The sequence below is a fragment of the Trypanosoma brucei genome, chromosome 8 (genome assembly GCF_000210295.1).
Source record: "Trypanosoma brucei gambiense DAL972 chromosome 8, complete sequence".
Taxonomy (NCBI): Eukaryota; Euglenozoa; class Kinetoplastea; order Trypanosomatida; family Trypanosomatidae; genus Trypanosoma; species Trypanosoma brucei.
Genome location: NC_026741.1, coordinates 980004 through 1001980, shown reverse-complemented (window position 1 = coordinate 1001980; position 21977 = coordinate 980004). Strand labels below are relative to the sequence as shown.

The following is a 21977-nucleotide window of genomic DNA, read 5'->3' as shown; positions in this document are numbered from 1 at the left end:
CTCTGAGGGCAGGTAATTAGAGGAAGTTAACAGAACACTGGATCCTTTCGCGTTAGGTAAGGCAGAGGCTAGTGGCCCCACTGTAATTTCTCGATTGCGCATGCCGTTGTGGAAACAAACCAACTGTGAGGTGGAAACAATGAATGTGAGGGAAGTAGTAGGAACCGTGCACTTAGGTTACGTATCCCAGATGCTTTTGCTCGTGGCCACCGTCGAAACGATTGTAGTGAGAAGTGGAGCCGCTCCCATTGAACTGAAGCGCCATGTGACCACCGTCGCTGGCAAGTACGGTCATATTGGTGATAAGGACGGGTTCCCTGGCATGTCGGAATTATCGTCACCCCACGCTATGTGCAGAGGCAGGAATAGTGACGAAATCCTTTTGGGGACAGTTGACCGCTTCCGTGCCTTCTCGCGCAAGAACCGTGAGACCACTACAATCACGGCATGGGAGACAGACGAGGATCAGAACAGCGGATCGCGTAGTGTCAAAGTTGACAAACCGCGCGCCTGCGTGCAGTGGACAGTTGGTGACTCCACATTTGTTTACTTTGTTGAGAGTATGGGTGAGGTGAAGTATTTCAAGGACAGCGGTGTCTTCTCTCATGACGTAGTCCGCAATGGCTCGCTGACAGGCGTAGCTCTGTACGGGAACCACCTGTATCTGACAGAGCAAAACACAAATACTGTATGGACGTGTGAAGTGGGAAGCGACGGTGACCCAATCGCATGTCACAGCCACGTGGCTCTGAGTGCAAAATGCAGTATCTATGGTCCCATCGGCATCGCCGCCACGCAGCAGGGCATCTTTGTTGTTGCTCGCGGCCCCGCGAAGCAGGGCACCATCTGCTGGTTCGACCTGCAGGGCCACAAGATCGCAGAGGTGGATGGTGAATATGTGGACATTACCAGCACACGGTCTGGTGATCTACTCGCGGCAACACAAAATGAGTTACACCGCGTTTCGACCGATGGTAATAAACTTACGACGAAACGATTCGCCGGAGGAAGCACGAACTCGTGTCTTCCCAATACTGAGGGAGATGACACGCTTCTTTGTGAGATAACCCGATTGCTCGTGGTGACGGAGTACGAAATGTATGTTACATCGGAAAAGAAAAGTGTCCTGCGTTCTGTGACACTTCCACCAGTGTACGTGCAGGGTGTCTTCCCCGGGCGCCCGTTGCCAGTTGGATACCCTGATAAAGACATCATGGAGTGGATTGTGGGGAACCTCACTGAGGACATCAACACTGCGCTCGGCACCACCGAAAGTATTGTTGCCTCTTCTTCCGTACATGTGGACTCCACAACATGGCTAACGAATTTCACCGCCGGTGTGCAACAGCCGGACTTTGATGACGAGAAAACCGAACAGGCCTTGCACAAGAGTAACTATGAACACACAAAGGAGGCTGCGGATGAGTACTACAACCTTACTGACGAACAGGTGTACATGGACAGCACAATGGTCCCATATTGCAATCGCCTGAGTCTTGATGCTCTCCGTCGGAAGCTCGCAAAGGAGGCGGGCGAGGTACTCAATTTTACGCTCATCTACGCGGACATGCCCCTTAAGGCTGAGAGCAGTGACGCTGGAAATATCACAACAGTGAAGCTACTGATGCCAGCCTCGTTCAACAACACCGTGACCCACGACTTGCTGTCAGATGCAAACCTCACTGAGACTGCCCACTCATTCATCAAATACTTGCGGAGCTCGGACACTCACGTCGATGTAACCTTCTCCAATCCCCCGTTCAACTTCTCATCACTGACTCCGGATGAGGAACAGGAAGTACGCTGGTACATACACGACGAGGTGATGAATCAAATAAAGAAATGTGAAGAACGTAGCACCGGGAGAAGCATGGCACGTAGGGAAGAGGTTGGTGACTATAGCCGAACCACCATTGCCACGGCACTTGATAGCAATGTAACTGGAGTATGCCAGTCCACGATAACGAACCGCACGGTATCGCTTTTTTACCAGCCACCCTACGTTGAGATGAGTCTGTACGAAGTATTCATTCCTGGAAACTATACGTTCGATGTGTCGGAATGCGTCGGTGAGATTGACTGGCAAGACTTGAACGACCACCTGAACAACGATACCGTCAGACCCACCACAGAGAAGGCGCCAAAGTGCGGTCGCGTGTGCCTAATCATAATCGCGGTAGTGTGTGCACTTATCGTAGCCGTCCTCATCGTGTTAGCTGTCGTGTTCACATCGAAACGCAGACGCCTTGCCGCCGTAGTCGCACCCGCTCGTCCGAAATTCGTGAGTACACTGGATGAGGATGAGCAAGATTACGCATCTGCCTACGGCAACAAAGAAAGGGTCGAGCAGTGAATTTCCTAGACTATCACACAAACATGCGCAATGTCTTACTGTCCTTCCACTCCCATGCAACACGTGCTTGCAGTAACTGAGTGAGAGCAGGGTGGAAAGGTCTCAGTAACTCAACTGATCGCTATTTTCGCTATTCACTGGTTATTCATGTGCTCCCGTACATGTACATGTATTTCCACCATTATCATTCTTATCGTTATTGATCGGTCGTTATTTCTTTTTCTTGTTGTTGTTGGCATCGGCTCTGGGGTTACCCAACGCCGGCCTCAGTGCAGCCGGCATGTTTATACATAGACGCCGGCTCTATCTAGAGATCTCTCCATCAAAATTATATTTTCACCTGCTGGAGGTTTCTGGGTTGCCGCCTCCTACCACCACGGTTCCGCATGCCACTGATGCGGTGTCATCTGAGTGTGTAGGGGACAAGGTTGTAGGCAACATATATTGGGGTACGAACTATCATGTTACAGTGAAGCAGTGCACAATACAAGACTGCGCGGTCGCTACAGCGAGCACGCCTGTACAGCTTCAGGTACCCCGACGTTTGCCGTCGTTGTGCCACAGGGGAACGTAATTTTATTTTTTCTATTCTTTTCCCTTATTTGTCTTCCTTTGAGGTGAGTCCATGCTGACTCCAACTGTGAAACCCTCCGAAGGTCCCCTATCTTGTTGGTGATCCATCCGCTTGTCCGAGCACATCTTCTTGTGGCGTGCTCCTATACTGCTATAGTGCCCTTTGTGTTCCTTCACCGTATTTTCCCATCTTCATTCATTTTCATTCTCCCTTATTATCTTCTATTTAATTATGCAACTGCATGGGCGGCAGGGATTAGATAAGTCTAGGGTTAAAAAACAGAAGCAAAGTGTGCTGAAGCTGATGTAACCTTATCGTTAATACCGCCCGCTGTAGTGCAAGATCATTTGTAACTGTATTCGTCATGTGGACGGAAGGACCTCATAGCGATACGTAAAATGCATCGCATCACCGTACGGCTCATGCCCACTGATACGTGCACTGTCATCCCACTTACTCCTTCTATTACACTTTGTGGCATCAACTGCAGGAAGAAGCATACGATGGCGGTTTCTGCTTCCTCCGTGGGACGTGCCTTTGCCTTCCTTGGTACGGCGTTGGCGGGAGGCGCGATAGGAATGGTTGTGGATGGGAGGTGTTTTTAAATGGGGGATAGCTTGCTTGTGACTTATGTTGTTTATTGTTTGGCTTACCGTGTACTTTTTTTGTGAGACTTTTTTGATTGTTGATTTTGTTTAGTACTTTTTGGCATAGGTCAAACCACTTTAATCTGTTTGAGGCTTTTTTGATTAATTTTTTTAAGTTTGTTTTCTCCGTGGTGCAGGTGATAAATTCGGTGCATTGTTGCTTTCTTTTTTTATTTGCTAGAATACCTTCCTTTATTTGGTTTCATTTTGTTTTTCTCTTACCGTCGTTTCGTTTTGGTGCTTTTTTGTTCCTAGTGTTTCTCGCGCGTCAAGGTATAGCATCACGACATGTGATGAGGGTTAAAGAGTCGGTAGAAGATATTACCTTTTTTTTTGCTGAATGCCCCACTGCTGGCATATTTTTGTTGAATGGAGCTGCTGCTTCCTATATTTTCCCATACTTGGTTATTTTTCTTTGATTTTCCTGTTCCCCTTTGTCATCTCATTATTTCTGTAACCTTGTTTGCTTGCTTATTATTACTGTGGCTGATAATGACCCGTGGCACTACTTCAGCCGACCAAACTCAGGCCGGTTAGCGGAGGAGACTACCGCGGAGAAGCAAAATTCCCCCTCCCACGGTTGAAGTGTAGATCGAGCAGAAGAAGGATGATGGGAAGAATTCGCGTTTGCCCTCAGCCCACATACCCCAGTGTATTACATCTCTTCTGTATTGGTGGAGTTACGGCCTTAACGGCGTGCGGTGGGGCGCTTCTCTTGTATTATCGGGGCGTATGGGTTCCTGAGCGACGGCGACTCCTTCAACAACAAACGTGCCTCCCGCCCCGTCGCACGCGGCAGTTTATCGCAGGATCAGGTAGCTATCAGCAGCAGGTAGCTGTGTTCCAGTACCATCCGCATGTGCTGCGCGAAATCTTGTTCTGTGGCTTAGTTGTACTTCGGACAATTCTGCTTGTAGTGCACATGGTGCCCGTGATATGGTTTACATTTCTCACATATGGACTGCATTTTTGCAGCGAACCTGTTTTCTTCGGAAAAGTTCGCGATATGCTCCTAGCTATGGGGCCAAGTTATATAAAACTGGGTCAGTGGATTGCTACTCGGCCTGATATCTTCTCACCGGTCATGTGTAGTGCGTTAGAGAAGTTGTACGATAACACCGAACCGCACTCATGGTCGCATACAGAGAAGACGTTGCGCAACACATTTCGTGAGTCGCCCCAAGGTTCTAATGATGAAGGAAGGAAAGGGGATACCGGGACGCGACAGAACGTTCTTTACTACTTGCGTGAGATCGAAAAAGTACCTGTAAACAGTGGGAGTATCGCGCAGGTACATCGGGCTGTGCTTAGGGAGGATGTTGACGGTATTCCCACGGGGACGACGGTGGCGATAAAGATTCTGCACCCACTTACACGCGAGATCATATGTGCTGATCTTTTCGTGATGAAGTGTTTCGTCAACGTTGTTACGACTTTGTTCCGAGATACGGTGTATTTGGACTTGCGGCGGGCCCTGGGTGAGTTCTCGTCTCTTCTTTGCTCCCAACTTAGTCTCGACCTAGAATGCGATAACTTGAAGCAGTTTGCATTTAATTTCCGTGACTTTCCGGGCGTTATTTTTCCCAAACCGCTTCCGTCGTTCTGCACACCGGATGTTTTGGTCGAGACATTCGAAGAGGGTCGACCACTACAAGAAATCCAGCCCTGCGATGAGTTCCGCGACGCCGCGCAGCGGGGTTGTCACATGTTCTTGAAAATGTTGTTTGAAGATAATTTTGTGCACTCTGACCTTCACCCCGGTAACATTTTAATTCGGGCGAACCCGGGGGCCCCACTAAATGTCCCACCAACTACGTTTTTTTCACCCACAACAGTGGAGAGGTATCCCGACGGGAAGCCGAAGCTGAAGTATGAACTCATCATCCTCGACGCTGGGCTCACCACGTCGTTATCACCGGAGGAACGTAACAACTTCATTTCATTATTCGCTGCGGTCGCTTGCGGCGACGGTAGTCTCGGTGCGGATTTAATGATCGACAGACTTCCACCAGACGTGCGACCCCCCTACCCGGAAGCGAAACGGGAAAAATTCCGCATGGACATGACAAATATCTTCAATACAGTGGCTCCTGGTGCATCAGATGGTTTTACGCTTCGCCATGTGCGTATCGGCTCTACGCTGTGCAAAATTATGAACACGTTGCGCGAGAACAAAACGCCAATCGACGGCAACTTTGCATCGCTTGTGCTAACCGTTGTAGTGGGCGAGGGCCTGGGAAGGAAGCTTATACCTGATTTTAACTTATTCGCCGAGGCCGTGCCGTACCTTATGGTACTGTTAGAGGATAACGAGTTGTCTTATCTTGCCAATAAACTACGCAGCACATATGGCGCGGGCACGCTGCTACGGGACTCGCTAAGTTTGGTGGAACTTCAGCGCACCCCGACGTATATTGAGGCCGGACTCAGAAAAGCCTCCAAAACTGTGGACCGGATCCTACAGCAACTGACAAGGCAGTCAGCAGTCACTTGCGCTTCGCAAGAGGAGAAAGCGTGAGTAAAATGAAGAGATTTGTTGGCACTGGCAACGCCGAATCTTCCACTACGTAATAGAGGGGTTCATCGGTCCATTCGTGAGGAAAGCCGGATAAAAGCAACTGTTTGACCATGCCAGAAGGAAGTTGAGAGCTGGCACTTGGTGGTGGGGGGACACTTGTATTGCATGGCCGCTTGTTTTACACCAGTGATGCTTGGCCCTACCCGGGTCCCGCTATAGGGCACCATAGTGACACAGGCGGGTTAACCACACAAAGAGAGGAAATAAAGAGCCAAATTTATCTCTTTTTTTTTCTTTTTAGGGGGGTTCTGACGCAACTTTTTTTTTTTGCAGGATATGGTGTAATCGCCAATTGATGGTCGTCGCAGGCGGGTGCCTAGTGCCACGTGGTGTAGTTGTGGGGTATTTCTAGGCAGTTTGGGTGGTAGCAGGTGTAGGGTTGCGAATCAGATATGGTGACTGTACTAATGGACCACCATACATCGGCCATTTGTCTATCTTAAAGCGCACAGTTCTTCTTTGTTGTCAATTCCTTCTTTCTCTTCTATCCGACGCCTGTGTCCAGCTGCCCACCATGTGCCTGAAGGGGGCGTGTTGTGTACCTTTGTTATAACTTCGTCTGTGTCGTCACCTGTGGTCCCTCATTTTCCCCTCTTAGCTGGGGGTTTTCTGTGTGGGCTCATTTTCTTCGCCCGATCCACCTTCCAAGACTAAAAAGGAAAACCACAAACGGTAGCTGATGCCTCCCAAGCAACATAAGGAAAAGAAAAAGAAGAAAAAGAAGTCTACTCCAGAAGATGACCTGGACGAGCCCTATCACCGCTGGTTAGACGAAACATACTACATCGCACGAACTCATCGTGAACATGCGGCCGCAGTACACATGGAATTCATCAGTACGGCAATCAAAGCGTGCACAACTGCGATAGTACCGTACAACGAGATGTTGCTGCTAACCACCGGAATGCCAACGTGTGAAACAGAAGTGGTTCCAATGGTTTCGGTCCCATCCATAATCCGATCACTTGGCTTCAACCCCACAACCAAGCAGTTAATGCAAATAGGATGGATTACCGCATTGGTGAAGGAACCACCTGCCGAGTTCCTTTCTGATGTTCTTAGCCGCACCCTATGGGAAAGTGAAAACGAGAACAAGTTGAAACGATGCATGTTAATGACACATATCGACTTCGAGTCGTGTGACCTCCTAACAAGCCGCAAGAAATTAGAAAATGTAGGGCTTCAGCTATTACAAACGGGTTCATTTGTGTTCGATCCATCACAAGTACCGCGAGTGTTCCTCCCCGCAGTTGACTTATTGAGGCGCGTACCCGTGGTTGTACAACGCAGTGACGCTGATACCCTCGACAAAGTGTTCGAGACCATATGGGCCGCTGCCAACACGTGTGAACGGGGAACCGGTGGCATACGACAAATGAACATCGCGGCACTCCACAAAACCCTCACGACAGCCATGCGCAGCCACAGAAAGACGTCGGAAACGATGGAAGAGCCCTCGCTAACAAAGGTAGAAATGGAAAGCTTACTAAGTTTCGTGTGTGGAGAGGGCGGCAATGTTGACGAGGATACATTTGCGCTAACCGCAGTGTAGAATAACTGCCGCGAGGGTGAGTGGCAACATGTTCTAGTTTAAGAAGAGCACCTTATCTACACCGGCCCTTTTCTATGTTGCAATGAATCTGCTGTATTTGTTTTTAGTTTTCTTTCCCGGTACACTGGTGTGTGTTTTTGTATTTATCTCGTATTCTTCTATACACGGTCTTTTGCTCCCCCTTTTTTTTTGTCTTTGCTTCCATTACTTTAAACGCATATTAAGCCTTACTTGTTTGTTTGTTCGTTTTGTTAACGTTCAAAACAAGGTTACATCTCTTCAAGTGTAACCGGTGGTGAGTGTATGTAGCTATATTATAACAAGACAGTTAAAGAAATTATGGGGAATGAAATTTTTTTTTAATTGTTTAACGGGGTATAAACGATGATTTGAGTTGATGAAGCCCTCGTGGGTTATGACCCTTGTACCTTTTTTTTTCTTCCTTTCTTGTCCTCATTAACTCCCTCTTATCAAATCATATTTGACAATACAGCCGTGCCTTGGTTGTACCGAAAGGCAGGCAACCTTTCACATACACGTGCCAGCACTTAGACGCAAGCCTCTTCGCTTGGATCCCATTAATTCTCGCTGTTTTTGCTCGTATTTATTCACCACCACCACCACTACCCATCCCATTTCTTTCATACATTATTAACATGACCGCATAATATGCGGCTGTGCATCAGCCTCAAAAGAAAGATATAGAGGTACCCGCACCCACTCATAAGAGAGTTTACGGCGAAGGGAACCCCCACAAAGGCATATCGATAGTGCGCATTTCGAACGGGGAAGACAGAAAATATACGGAAAATAACGAAGGGGAAACAAAGACATTTTTTTTCAAAAAAAAAAGTGACAAGTGAGTAAAAAAGGGATATAGATCTGCTTATATATTTTTTTCTTTCTCTTGAGGAAAGAAGTGTCGCTCCAGTCGGAAAAAAGTGATTGAAGGGTATAAAAGAGATTTTTTGGTATATTTTTTAAAAATCGATATCCCTCTGAAACATGGATAGTGTCGCGGAGCCCCTGAACGCACCTGAACAAGGTCAGAGTGAAGAGATGAAAAAGCACCCTCAGAAGGTTTCAGCCCCTCGCACTGCGAGAAGAAAAGGACAAAAGCCAAAAACTGAAGACAACGGGGAATTACAAAGCGCAGGGAAGCAGAAGAGAAAAAAATCCCCTGCGAAACCTCCCAACAAAGTCAGGGGAGGCGTAAAAACAAGGGGGATGGCACGTGCTGAATCGGTGAGCAAACCACAACCCTCACCTGAGGTTGTTAACGAGGCTCCCACATCTGAGAAATGCAATGGGACCGGACTACCGTCGAGTGACGATGACTCGGAAGACGCTTTAGTTTTCCCAAGTGGGGCTCCACAGATGAAAAGAGAAGCAGCGCAATTCAACCCTGGGTTAGCCCTAGTCAGGAGCGTTATAGCGAAAATAGAGCCCCCTGATGAAATCACCCCGCGTATTACAACAAAAAGGCCTCGAAGCATGGCATCTGGCGCTGCTGATAAGAACAAAAAGGTAGCCGTCGAGCCCCCCACCAAGGTGGCTGAAAATTCGACACCAACTGACCCAGTGGTTTTATCACCACCTTCTCGTGGTCTGGCGAGTTTCGGATTTTACACACAGTCAAAGAAATCAACGGAATCGAAAGCAACCGTTAACAAACTTTTCACGCCATTTGTGCAGGACAAGAGGGTGTCACCACTCTCACTACAGTTTTGGTTGCCGGACGGCCCTGCGCTGAAGAGGGAACCGCATGTTGACGATGTTCTCTTTTTAGGTGAAACTTCACCAAAGTCGTTGCAGTCCGAAGTATGCGCTACCAATAACGGTAAAGTTGTTTGGGCCGGAGAGGAAGACGAAACACACTCAACCCAAATGTACCAAGGAGTGGGGACCCCATACTCATCTTTTGCTGCGATGATAGAGCACGCGACCGCACATAGCGACACAAATGATGGTTGTAGTGCCTACGTCACCGAGGCGTTACGTCGTTGCCCTTGTAGCTTCCACGTACAACTTCCACCGCCGCGGAAGGATTTTTGCAATGAAATCATTTTTTGCGGGTTCTATGCAATTAGCTTTGATCCTTGTGAGTCGCGCCCCCCATATTTTGGCACCTACAACAGTCAAAATGCGCTCAATGTAGAGGAGCTAATGCGGTTAGCGCGGTTTGGTGTTAGCGAGGAGATGCCACAAATGTCCAACCTTGACTACGAGTATGATTCTGGTGATGACTGGGATGTGGCGGACGGAGATGAGGATGTTGGAATGAGCGGCGACAGCAACTCCGATGAGGAAGTTGATGAGAACAGTAGTAGCATTGTTGGTAGTGACGAGGCCAACAATGACTTTATCAACGACAACGATGAGTACGATGATGACTCGGAGGCGGAAATTCAACGGCGTATGTTCGACTCACGCGAGCGCCGACGGAACCGTTTAAAAGGAAGGGAAAAGTTTGTTCCCGCCTTCAGTGGTCCATTTGTTGCGGTCTCTGCGCTAGACCACCCACTGCGTGACTACGATAAATTTGAACGAATATCATCTGAGCTCAATGATGAGGTGTTCACCACTATGTTCGAGCAATGCTTGCGTTCTTGTGGTAATGTGGGGTCTTCACTTACTACCAATGGAAATAGCAACTGCACTGATGTGGGGGAGAACCAACAAAGCTTCTTACCGCACAGCCAACAGGACAAGCGGGACATGACACGACAGGAAGTTGACATCCTCCACGGCATCGTGGCAGCAAACTCAAGGATATCCACAGCAAAAATTGTTACCGTGCTTCTGGAAGGAGGTTATTGTGTTGGTGTATCCCAAGCCGAGATGGTGAGGACAATACGTCGCCATTATGAACGAAACCATGGCATTTTGGTTCACCGCGTTGAGCCATGGGCGGCTACAGATGAACGGCTGTTCAAAAGGCGGAAAAAGCAGAAAGCTGGAGCCAGTACAGCCAACGATGGCGATAGGAAAGAAGGAAATGATGACGATGACGATGTGCAGGAAATGTCAGGTGACGACGACGACATGGGTGAGGAAGTACCATTAGCTGTGACAGCCATGGAGGTTGTGTGTGCCTCCCGCGATTCGCGAAGCAAACGCTAGGTCGTGCCATGCACAGCCATCTGCACTTTAGTAATTACCAAGGGCATGGTTGCCCTTACTTTCCCTTTTCACAGTTACACGTTTCGGATATCCATTCATAATCTGGCTCCTCAACGATCAATAGATACAAACGACAGCACAAAAAAGGTAAGTGAGACGTACGCGTCAAGCGAACGACTGGGCGGATGGAGGTATGCAATCAGCCGACTACCGCGCGCTGTCAGGTGTGCGTACAAGTCCCTTTGCTTTTTTTTTTTGGTTTCACTCCGATCATTCACTCGCCATCTGCGAGAGAATTCCTTGTCTTAACGGTGTAAATTCTTCGGCCCGCACCCATTTGATCCCTTAAAAAGAAAAAATATCTTCTTGTTTTTTATGAATGTCGTGATATATCAAATGTGGGTTTGTTGCGCTCTGTCCTTCTTTTCCAAAAGCGACCTGAGGGAAGAAGACAAGCTACTCGCTCACTGTCTTTGCGCCTATTTTCACTGTACTCTTATCGACGAAAGTGGAACAGGCATAAGGTAGCTCCGGCGGGGTAGGCGGTGGGGTTTGCTTAGAGCACGAGGAAGCAGCGACGGCACCAACACACAAATAAAGGTAGAAAGGAAAGGCAGGCGGGGAGGAGATGGGCGCAGGGACGTCGCAGCCTTCCAGTTCTCACGATATCAATGGCAACGGCAGAACCAGCGGGAAAGCACTGGGCAACGCGCTGCGGTGCCATGGATGGATGGTGTCCAAGTGTGTGCGGCAATGGAAAGCAGCGGCGGCCATAAACTCAGAAATAACAATTCCACCACCTGGGAAGGGGCAGGTCCGGGTAAAGCTGTATGCTGCAGCGGTGAACCCAGTGGATGCAAAGCGGGCGGCGTTTGGCTACCAGGTTTCCAGTTCGCTATTTACCGGTGGCCTCAGCCGTGGAACCGGTGTGGCTTCAACGATGCTGGGGCCAGAAACTCTATTTCCCTTTCCTTATGTGATGGGCGTTGAAGGCGCCGGTGTCATTGAGAGCGTGGGCTGGGATAGCAGTAAAGAGCTGCAGTACGACTTCCACGTCGGTGACCGAGTTGCTTTTCTTGCGGACATGTCCCAACCGTTCGGGGGGACATTTTGTCAATACGCCGTAGTGCATGCGGACGCGTTGGGGAAAATACCGGCCCCGACGGACGGCAATGACTTTATTGATTTCGTCGAAGCGTCAACGATGCCATGCTCAGCGGGCGCGGCATACGTGGCACTTTTCGACAAGTTGCGAGTGGAGCGGGGACGGAGCATCTTTATTAGTGGTGCGTCGGGCGGCGTCGGTAGCGTGGCTGTGCAGCTAGCCAAGTACGTCGGGCTATGTGTATTGGCGTCGTGTTCAACAGTCAACGTCCCGTACGTCAGCAGTCTTGGCGCCGACTTTGTGTTCGATTACACCACCAACAATGTGGTAAAGGAGTGTCTTGAGCACACACAAAGTGTGGGCGTTGACTACGTGCTAGAACTTGCCGACGCCGCACTTGCAGCCAAACACGCGGAGGCACTACGGTTTGGTGGTTCAATTTGTGTCCTTCCTGGGCCCATGAACGCGAATGATGCGAATAGCGGTGTATTCTTCCGCAAGCAGATATCGGTGAGCTACGTGTGTTTGGCTGGTTTGTATGGCAGTGAGGTGACGCGTAAGTTATTGCGTTCTGTGGTGGAGGAATCGCTGCGGTTGTATCAGAATGGCGCGTTTCGCCTACATGTGGAAACAGCCTCAATTGAGCGCGTGCGCGATGTGATGGACGTGGTGGCCTCAGGGCATGCGCGGGGGAAAATCGTCTTGACAGACTTTCACCCAACAGAATCCCCCGGAGTTGACGCGGCCGTCGGAAGTCGCAGAAGAAAGCAAGTCAGGGATGCTGCCAAGTTAACGGCACCGGCTGGCGATGCCGCCGCGCGATAATCGCAAGTGTGCCAGAACTTCCTAATCGGTGTGGCCCACTCGTCTGTTGAGGTGTGAAATCCTGAAAGTGTGACAACGGGAGAATGGACAAGGACGGGGGGAAATGGAGCATTGGAAGAAATTGCTCGCCAAACACTCTTGTTTCATACTCCTGAAGTACCCCTCCTACTTTTTCTTTTCTTATACATTTCCATTGGCTGATTCTTTCTTATCCTGGGGGGGGGGGAGGTTCTTTTCTTCACCCTACCTCAATATGACGCGCGTTGCCGTCTGCGTTAAACAACCAGGCTACATCTGTGTATGTGGAGGGATTACCCTCTATCTTGACTTAATTTTGATTCTCCGAGAAGTCTTCCATCAACACCTCCCTCTTGCCGTTGCTTCAGTGATGCGCTTTTTTGTTGTGGCAGTTTCTACAACACTCGGACTCGCGTCACCCAGTCGGTGGGTCCTGCGGCAACAGGCGTTAACGGCCGTCCTCACTCCAGCACGCCGGTATGTAAACGCCCTTTACCGTGTGCCCCCGCAAAACTTGATTCCAACGCACAGTCCGATAGGTGAGGAAGTTGACACAGAGTTGTTCGTTAGGCAGGTGAAAGATCTCTTCTTGGCGCTAAAGCAGACGCAGCTTGTTGATCAAGTTCACGAGATGCGCGCATGCCCATACTATGATTCCCTCTTCGCTGCCGATATCCTGTTTCAGCATTATGATATTGTCCTTCCTATGCCGAAGTATGGCCGTGAGCACCGTAGCTCGGAGATAAGCGAGACGTTGCGGTACCTTCGTGCATGTGGGTCCACTGGCGACTTCAACCACGTGCTCCAGGACGTTAAGGGTGGCTCGGCTGATGGGGGGGATTTTGTGTCAACCACACACGGTATTCTCATGGGCTACGGCACACCGCGTACTAACAAACTTTGTATGATGGCTATCACAGACGCCTCAGCCCCGAACGAGGCCGCTGCCGCCCAACAGCGGGCCTTGAATATAGTACCAATTGAGATGTCGCCCATAGCACCCCCGCTCGCGGATGTGTTGGCCTTCGCGGGTAAGCGAACACTAATTGTGCAAGACACCGAACACGGTCGCAGCGCAGGAGAGGCCGCGGCAAGTGCCATCCGAAAAGTACCGTGGCAAATACTGCGAATTGAACCGAACTGCAGCATTATATCCCACTTGTGCGGAGTAAACTCTGTGTTCGATGTGCTGGTAGACCAAGACTTTCCCACTTCGATGGAGCGTATTGGCGAAGCCGGCCTGAATCCCTTTCCGGTCGAGTGGACTGAACCTCGGAAACTTGGATTAAGCATGCGCAGAGTGTGCCTTATCGCTCGTTTCGCACGCGGTACAATGAGCGCTGGTGGCTACGCGGACAGCGATGGTCATCGAGCGGCTTCCTTCACGTATCACTCGCGGAATATAGCGAGTAATTCCCGTCTTATCCATAACGGCCACCGCAAACATGGAGACAGTGGCGCCCCGTTGGAGGCCCAGTTACGTTCCGGGGAGCTGCCAGCACCGGTGTACCAACGACCACCGCGTTATGCCCCTGCCATCCATCGAACTGGGGGGTTGGCGACAACGGCAACGATACGAGACAAAAGGGAGCGTGAATAGGAAGGTTGAACCCAAACCGGCAATTTCAGACCCTATGGCAGTAGAAAACAAATAAAAGAGGGACTTGGGCATGTGTGACAGGAGGGAAAATGAGACGGATCTCTCCTTGCATATGTGGTAATAATGTTTAGCTTGTTTACTTTCAACGGCAGGAGGTTGGGCTGGTTACCGAGGTGTTTCCTTTCACGTATGGTAAGTTCTCGTTAACCGACCTTCTTCGATGGTGAATGGTATGGCATGAGGAAGTGCTTTTCGTTGGTGGGCGAGGAGGGGGTGGAAAAATGATTTTTCTTCCGGCTGCAGGAAAGTGTTGCGTCTTGTTCACGCAGCGGAAGGCAAAAAAGAAGTTGGGCATTGCGATATGTCATTCACATGTGCTGATTATCGTTTTTAATGCGGCTGTTAAAACGGTTCCGCTTTGCTTGTATATCGTACGTTTCGCTCCTGCGAAGGGAGGGGGGCTTCATCAGGGGTAGTCACTCCCAAATGACGGCTCGGCTGGCGTTTTGCTGGATACACACATTCGAGAACCGCGCTTTGCCATGCTGTTTGATGCCTGCGCAAAAGGAGGGAAGGAGCGGTGATGGATGGAGTGCCTGAGGGGCATTGTGTAGGTTTTGGGGCACTTCGTGTTTAATACGGAGGTGTGTTTGTGCGGGGGGGGTCTGGTGTAAGTACATTGGATTTAAAGAAATATTGACAAACAACTGGAGGACGATCCCGGGTGACAGCCACACAACTTTCTTGTGCCTATTCGAAGGGGGGAAGAGATGTCCTGGTATTGGCGTGACTCGACAAGTGACACCACAGCTTTGGGATGCTGACTGCAATGCCGTCGATGCATGTCGACACCTGACTTTATAACATGGTGTCCGGTGACAACGCACGGTTAACAGGCGTCCTCTCCATCAACTGTGAACGGGGACGCCGAATCTGTCGGGGCCCTTCATTGTGATAGTTTTGTGACACCACTACATGTTTAGGTGTGGTGTCCGTTGTTTTGCGGACCGCCCAAGCCGCTGAACTTCATACCCGCGGCACGCACGTGCCAAAGAAAAAGAACATTATTAGACTTCTACTCGTCTAGAAATAGGTTTCATAGTTAGTGAGAATTAGTGTTTGATGGGGAGCGTTGATCATCCGGATATGCTTAAGCACCTTCTCTCCGAGAATGCACGCCTCAAGGCGCTAGCGGCGCAACCTGAGCACGAGCGTATCTTGCAGGATGTGCTGCTAACGCAATTGCAGCGTTTTTTTTCTGACGCGCGGCAAAGTGTGGAGGACACAGTCGACAAAACATCTACACCATGCAGTGAAAGAAGTGAGCGGCGAGAGGGAGCAGCGGGGGAGGAAAGTGGGGTACAGCGGTTTTCTGCCTTGGTGGAAACTCTGTGCATCTTGGGCACGCAAAATGAAGAACTCCAACGTCACATGAGCGACATGCAAACGAAGACTGTGGCTGCTCTCAACGAGAAGGTGGAGGCACTGGAGAGCGAACGCGGCAGTTTGAAACGCCGTGTGGAGGAGTTGGAACGAGAAGTAGCAGCAAAAGGCACGACTAACACAGCTGATGAGGAGCTAACACCCCCGTTGATGGCCGAGCTCCGGTCTCTCCGCACCTCTGAGGAGCTTCTACGCCAACAACTACAAAATGTTCACGAGCGGGGTGAAGCCGCAGTGGCAGAGTCAGAAAAACTCGCAAAAGACGGGATCCGGGCTACCATGCTCCTTCCACGCTTGTTGGAAAGTGTGGAGGAAGTTCGGGGAGCACTCAAGGTCGTCGAATCTGAGCGGGATGTGCTTCGGCTCCAATTACAAGAACTTAAGGAGCGGCAGAGCGTGCAGCACACCCTCTGCGAGGCGCAGCTACGGGAGCAGGTGGCTTTAAGCCAGTCAAGCGTACAACATCTCCTCAGCCGCATCTCCGTATTGGAAACCCGTGAAGCCCAAGCACGTGACGAGGTAGCAGCGTGCATGCAGACAATTGAGCGACAGCAAGGAATTATTCAAAATCTTCAAGCATACCAGGGTGTCGCCGTCGAAACCCTGGCCTCAAAGCGGCGACGTCTTGAAAGTGAGATATTTGACAACCCGGACTCCGTTCGCCGTGATCTTGTTGCTTTTTGGTGCGAGGGGCGGGAGGAACTTGAGCAACTCCGAGAAGAGGTTCAGAAACTACGTTCTAAGGTGCAGCAACTGAAGCCGCTTAAAGAAAAACTAGGCCAGCTGGAGCGAAACCGCTCCGCAGTGGCAACCAGAATTGTGGATCTGGCAGATGAGGTGAGTCGGGTAAGAGAGGAAAACCAAAAGCTACGTGTGCAATATTCAGGTCTGGAAGTAGAGCGTGACTACCTTCGCGGAAGTTTGGCAGCAGTCATTTCTCAGCATATGCAGGAAGAGGAACTGAGTAGTTGTTGCGCGGCTGTGCGTGAGGCCGCCGCGAGGTCGGCGGCCTCTAGTGTGAGCGCGGTTGTCGATCCCCAAGTGATACAGCAGACGATGAGACAGGCGCGCGAGCTGCAAAGTGAGGTGGCACAGCTGGGGAAACAAAAGGAAAAACTGCACAGGTGCATTAGTCTACGTGAAAAACGCCTTGCGGCTCTCGTGGCACGCGAGGCCGTCCAGTGTCCAGCCGCGGCGGCGCAGGAAGCGAGACCAGCTGTAGAAAACAGCTCTGTTGTGCATACAGTTTCGTGGGCGGAGGCGCATGCCGTTGATGTTCTTAGTAGTTTGGAGGAGGGCGTCGCTACGGAAAGTGGGTTGCAGCGGCAAGGGGTTCTCGTTGCGATGCAAACCCGACTTGATGCTGCAGAGCGAGAGGTAGCGGTGTGCAAGCAGCAGCTGGAGGCGTCTGATACGGCCCGTGAGGGAGCCGAAGCGCGTTATTCGGCAGCGCGCACCGAACTGCAAGCCACACTAAGCGCGCGAGAGACTGCCATGACGGAGATGCACCACACCAACACCGTACTGCTGCAGTCGGTTGAGAAACTGCGATCGGAACAAAAGCAACTCCGCCAAAGTTACTATGATTTGGCGGCCTTTACGGAGAACTTGGCCTCAGCTCTCGAAGTAATGTTACTATTTGTGCAAGGCGAGACTAATCTCGCAGCCTCGGTGGGGCGGTTGCTGCTTCAGCACCGGTCGGAGATTTGTGAGCTGACCCAGCAAGCGGCGGATGGTTGGGAGATGCGCAGGGATGACGTACAGCGTGTGGTGGAATCTATTGACCGAATGTGCGAGTATGTGAGACAATCAACGGAACAAAACCAGCGGGAGCAAGCACTCAACAGCGTTACGCATCTCCGGAGGCTAACAGATGCTGTGAAACAACAGGAAGGGAGACTGAAGGAGATGCAAAAAAATTTTACAGAAGTTTGCCAAAAACTTGGCGAGAGCTTAGCAACCCGGGTTGCAGAAGCGCAACAACAGGCTGAGGGACTGTGGAAGAAGCGGTTGGGGATGTTGCAGGAGGAACGCCACCGTCTGCAAGGCCAACTCAAGGCGGAAAAGGATCTCCTCTCCAGAATGGAATGCTTGATGATACCTGGAGCAATGACGCAGCCAACCCTCACAGCGGCAGAGGCAACGGTGGCCCACGCTGTCATTAATCCCGGCACTGACGCACCTGAATTACCGGATCAAGAAAGAAACGAGGTAGTGGACGTAATAAACCGCCTCCTCGCTGCGGTATCCCAACCAGCCACCACAGAGGAGGATGTTCCTAATCCGCTTCTTCTTCCCGCTGGCCAATGCAAGCGCGGAGGTAGCGGAGAGTGTGAGGCAGAACTGGTGGGAGAGGAAGGCCAAGGGGGAGAAAGGGGGGAACGCGATGTGTTAGAAACTGTGTCGGGTATTACGAAGGTATAAACGGATACCGAGTGGTTGTACCTTTTACAGTGTTAAACTTCTTGCTTATGCTTGGCATGCTACCATTCGCAACCGATGGCATCTAGACGGCCCCATCCTTAAAAATTTTATTCCCCGTCTTCTTGTTGTAGTTTGAGGTCCTTCCGTAAATATTGGGGACACCCTTAGGTGGTGCAGTCACAGGGAAAGTGTGGACAGCCAACTTCCCGCTAGTCGATTTCGCACATGCTTGCCCACGGAGAAACACCCAGTGTTATTCGTCCATGGTGAAGGTCGAACCCCCAGTCCAGCTTTTACAGCGGCACATATCGGCTTTGCCCTTTGACGTCCTTATTCGGCGCATTCATTCGAGTGCCCTGACAAATCCGTCCCGCTCTCTCGAAGCGCATTTCTTAGGCTCCCACAGCCCCCCGGATAGATGCGAAGTGGTAGCAACTAGAGCAGTATCGGCCACCACTTCGTCGGCAGCACGTACGGCGGGTGCTACCGCAACTGAGCTTCGGTCACTCTTGAGCCAGCGACTCCTTCTTGACATCCGGCGGTATCAAGCGAGCAACCAACTCGACCTTGACGACCTCAGTCTCGTTCTAGCAAATGCCATACGTCACCGACTGTCCCCGGAACTTGCCGCCATAACACTGCAATACTTCGCCGATGCCTTAAGTGCCACCGGGGCTGCAAATCAAGAGCCCCGAAGAATAGAGGCCCTTTCGCGTATTATGGAAGCCTGTTGCGATGCGGAGCTAACGGAGTGGACTCCAATGACATGGGACTGCCTGGCGACCATCGTGGCGCTCATTGAACAAAGATGGTTAGCTTTAGCCGCTACGGCTTCGGTGTGTGCCCTGCTGCTGCAGTTTTTATCTACAGTGGTTGGCGCGCAACTCCAAGGGAAGGCAGCGTCTTCAGGGTTGCTGAAGACAGATTCACAATTACTAAAGGAAAGGTGCTTAAAACTTGCCGATAGTGCCACGCAGGCTTTAGCTGAGGCTCTGGAGTCCGATGAGTCATCAAGGTGGAACCCGGGGCAGCTGCAGGGTGTGTGCGCGGTGGTTGAACAGTTGAGAAAATTTGAAAATCTCAACGCACACATTTCCCATGGTTCGGCTAAACAAATGAGTTTTTGGAAACGCCACGGAACGGTGAACGAACCAACCTATGTGTGGAAGAAAGTTCGTCGCGTATTGACGATGCAAATTCTCACGCATGGCACCCTGGAAAGGGCTGTCTGGGCAATGACCCTTCAACAGGCAAGCGAGCTGTTTGCATCTATTTCAACCACTTGTGGCGCCGATGCGGTTGGAAAGGTCGCCGCGCCTCTTCACCGTATGCTGAAGGTGGTCGTGGCCGCTGATTTGGGGACAATGGGGAATGTCATTCGCATCGGCGAAGCCAGCTTGGTGGCGGAAGGAGCGTCCGCGCTATTGACCCAGTCCATCGATATCATTGGCCGTTACAACTATGTGCTGACTGGCGGAAACGGGTGGGGACTTCTCATTGCAGCTTGCACCCTATTCGAAAGGGCACCATTGAGCATCTCCCCTGTTGTGGATCGTACCCTGGGTGCCCTTCAGTTGGCCCTTGAGGACGCCCAGTGGGTGTCACCCGACAGTCCCGAATTCTTTGCTCACAGTTTAGCGGTTGCTTCGTTAGCCACACTTCTGGTCACGCATAAACTCAGCACAACAACTAAGTTGGAGTCGAGGATCGTGGACATCGCAAATGCATCTCCACTGCTGAGGGATGCGACCCGCGGGCCCTCGATCGTGGTTCGATGCCTCTTTTTCCTGATTTCGACAGCCGATGGGACAAACGGCAGAGGCAAAATAGCGGAAAAGCGGGCGTGTGCGCTGGGGCTCCTGATGGCGGAGTCCAGGGATCTTCACGGTAAGAAGGAGGACTGCGGAGGTAGTTTTCACTTAACTGCCTTCGAACGCAGGATACTCCGATTTGTGCAGAAGCAGTCGGGGGTTCCCACGGCACTGCATAGAAATAACAATTTCGAGAACTAAAGCACCAGTTCCTCCCGTGTGTTTCTTGGGCATTAGCAAAACTCGGGTGGCCGCGCCGCCAACTTCATCGGTGGGCACCCAAGCAAGAGCGAAGGTAAATTAGGTAAGAGGTGGGAAGCATTCCTAAAATGCAACAACGCTCACTTTCAAGGTATCAACGGTTAATCCGGCACCCTTCTTTTTTTTTTTTTGAATTGTCAACTTAAAGAACTAGAAAGGGAAGTATTATTGAATCGTGTAAGGAGGTGGCCTGCATCTCATGCATGTCTTTTTTAACAATACTGGTTGACGACAACCGGCGCGAAGAAGCCGTCATACATTCATCGATGAGGCACGGCCAGGGTGCGATACAACCTCGACCGAACGCTGCAAACCGGCGGAGGCAAACAGGCTCCCCTTCAAGCAGGTGCTTGCCCTTTTTCAGTGTGGCACCGACGCTGCTCCAACAAAGCTTGTCTGCTTCCTGCCCAACAAAAATTTTACGCCGCAGATGTTTCAATAACATTCTCATAAGCTCTCAAAAGGGGTCGCCAGGGCCTCGGTTTCACGGCATCATGGTATCCAGAAACCCTGAGAACCGTATTTTGACTGTCCAAAGGCTACAGGGACGTGACTGGTTGCGGTGTCGGCGCAGCTCCGATTTCCATGCGCGCGCCACCCACGTCCCAGTTCGGCCGTGAGCCTAAGGATAAACCTTTCTCATATAGATTACTGGAATGAGCGTATTCCGTCTCTCCGCACACACAAACACACACAACGGCAAATACCTTTCCCACTCCACAAACTTGTTTTGAACACACGATTATAATAGTACCTTACCGTCTTCATCCTATCCTTCCTTTTCAGCCCCGACCGCACACCCGTTGCTCGTTCCACTGGCCAAATATGGGCAACAACATTCCTGTCATCGTGAAAAATCTCCCTAGCGGCGCCACAGGATCTGCCATATCCCTGGCGCCTGTGAGAATTGTCGAAGCCCACGGTACGACGTCTTGTTTGGGTCTGCGGTGGTTAGGCTTTCCGCTCAATCGCTGACATTTCATCATAAACTCCTCCATTTCGTTTCGCGCCTCATCACTCTGCCCTTCCGCCGGTTGTTGGATGTGCTTGTGCTTTAACCATAATCCGATATCGCACGCGTTCCCGCGGGGCGCGCACCTCAGCGGGGTTGTTGCTACATTTCAAATTTTGCACGAGCTTCCCCACAAGTAGCCTATTCCATGACATCTTCTTCACCTAGATATGCTGAGCCATTTTCTCATTTCGATCCGGTCCCTCCTGGTGTTCCCACATTGGATCGCCGGTTCGGGTCACTCCAGCTATTTCCTCCACCTCCCTCCTTAACGACAACTGCAGAGTCGAGGAGGCCGTTGCTTGCGTCTTTTCTCTCCCGGACTCATCCCCATATACATCGGCATAAGTCTGAGACAGTTTTGAAATTTAATTATTTCTCCGGTTCGCCCCCGGCCGCACCTCCTCACCGTTCGGTTCGCCCTTCCGGCTCAGAGCACCGCATCCGGCGGCGCACCGTTCACATTGAAGGACACCCCTTCCCGATGTCGAAGTGGTCCGTGCTGGTGCAACCCGTTTTCTCAGTGAGCATGGCGACGCGGCTCTCCATCAGTTTCCTTCACTCCGAGCCGTCTGTATCCCATGCTGCGGCCGCTTCTCCCAGACATTCGTCAATGCCACCCAAAGTGTTTCGACAAGGCCGTGAGGAAGT

General features: G+C 50.9%; 8 protein-coding genes across 8 annotated transcripts; all 8 read left to right on the top strand.

The window, feature by feature from the left end:
• Positions 1 to 100: 100 nt before the first annotated feature.
• TbgDal_VIII3750 (hypothetical protein, conserved) lies at positions 101 to 2353 on the top strand (the record flags this gene model as incomplete). The annotated part of the gene is made up of 1 exon (XM_011777406.1): positions 101 to 2353. The coding sequence occupies one exon, from the start codon at positions 101 to 103 to the stop codon at positions 2351 to 2353; it is 2253 nt and encodes a 750-aa protein (XP_011775708.1).
• Positions 2354 to 4181: 1828 nt separating this feature from the next.
• TbgDal_VIII3740 (hypothetical protein, conserved) lies at positions 4182 to 6092 on the top strand (the record flags this gene model as incomplete). Its single annotated transcript, XM_011777405.1, has 1 exon — positions 4182 to 6092. The coding sequence occupies one exon, from the start codon at positions 4182 to 4184 to the stop codon at positions 6090 to 6092; it is 1911 nt and encodes a 636-aa protein (XP_011775707.1).
• Positions 6093 to 6831: 739 nt separating this feature from the next.
• On the top strand, positions 6832 to 7704 carry TbgDal_VIII3730 (hypothetical protein, conserved; the record flags this gene model as incomplete). The annotated part of the gene is made up of 1 exon (XM_011777404.1): positions 6832 to 7704. The coding sequence occupies one exon, from the start codon at positions 6832 to 6834 to the stop codon at positions 7702 to 7704; it is 873 nt and encodes a 290-aa protein (XP_011775706.1).
• Positions 7705 to 8709: 1005 nt separating this feature from the next.
• On the top strand, positions 8710 to 10827 carry TbgDal_VIII3720 (hypothetical protein, conserved; the record flags this gene model as incomplete). The annotated part of the gene is made up of 1 exon (XM_011777403.1): positions 8710 to 10827. The coding sequence occupies one exon, from the start codon at positions 8710 to 8712 to the stop codon at positions 10825 to 10827; it is 2118 nt and encodes a 705-aa protein (XP_011775705.1).
• A 628-nt stretch (positions 10828 to 11455) lies between these two features.
• Positions 11456 to 12757, top strand: TbgDal_VIII3710 (oxidoreductase, putative; the record flags this gene model as incomplete). The annotated part of the gene is made up of 1 exon (XM_011777402.1): positions 11456 to 12757. The coding sequence occupies one exon, from the start codon at positions 11456 to 11458 to the stop codon at positions 12755 to 12757; it is 1302 nt and encodes a 433-aa protein (XP_011775704.1).
• A 103-nt stretch (positions 12758 to 12860) lies between these two features.
• Positions 12861 to 14375, top strand: TbgDal_VIII3700 (hypothetical protein, conserved; the record flags this gene model as incomplete). The annotated part of the gene is made up of 1 exon (XM_011777401.1): positions 12861 to 14375. One exon carries the CDS (start codon positions 12861 to 12863, stop codon positions 14373 to 14375), a length of 1515 nt encoding a protein of 504 aa, XP_011775703.1.
• Positions 14376 to 15497: 1122 nt separating this feature from the next.
• Positions 15498 to 18242, top strand: TbgDal_VIII3690 (hypothetical protein, conserved; the record flags this gene model as incomplete). Its single annotated transcript, XM_011777400.1, has 1 exon — positions 15498 to 18242. One exon carries the CDS (start codon positions 15498 to 15500, stop codon positions 18240 to 18242), a length of 2745 nt encoding a protein of 914 aa, XP_011775702.1.
• Positions 18243 to 18505: 263 nt separating this feature from the next.
• On the top strand, positions 18506 to 20254 carry TbgDal_VIII3680 (hypothetical protein, conserved; the record flags this gene model as incomplete). Its single annotated transcript, XM_011777399.1, has 1 exon — positions 18506 to 20254. The coding sequence occupies one exon, from the start codon at positions 18506 to 18508 to the stop codon at positions 20252 to 20254; it is 1749 nt and encodes a 582-aa protein (XP_011775701.1).
• Positions 20255 to 21977: the final 1723 nt, after the last annotated feature.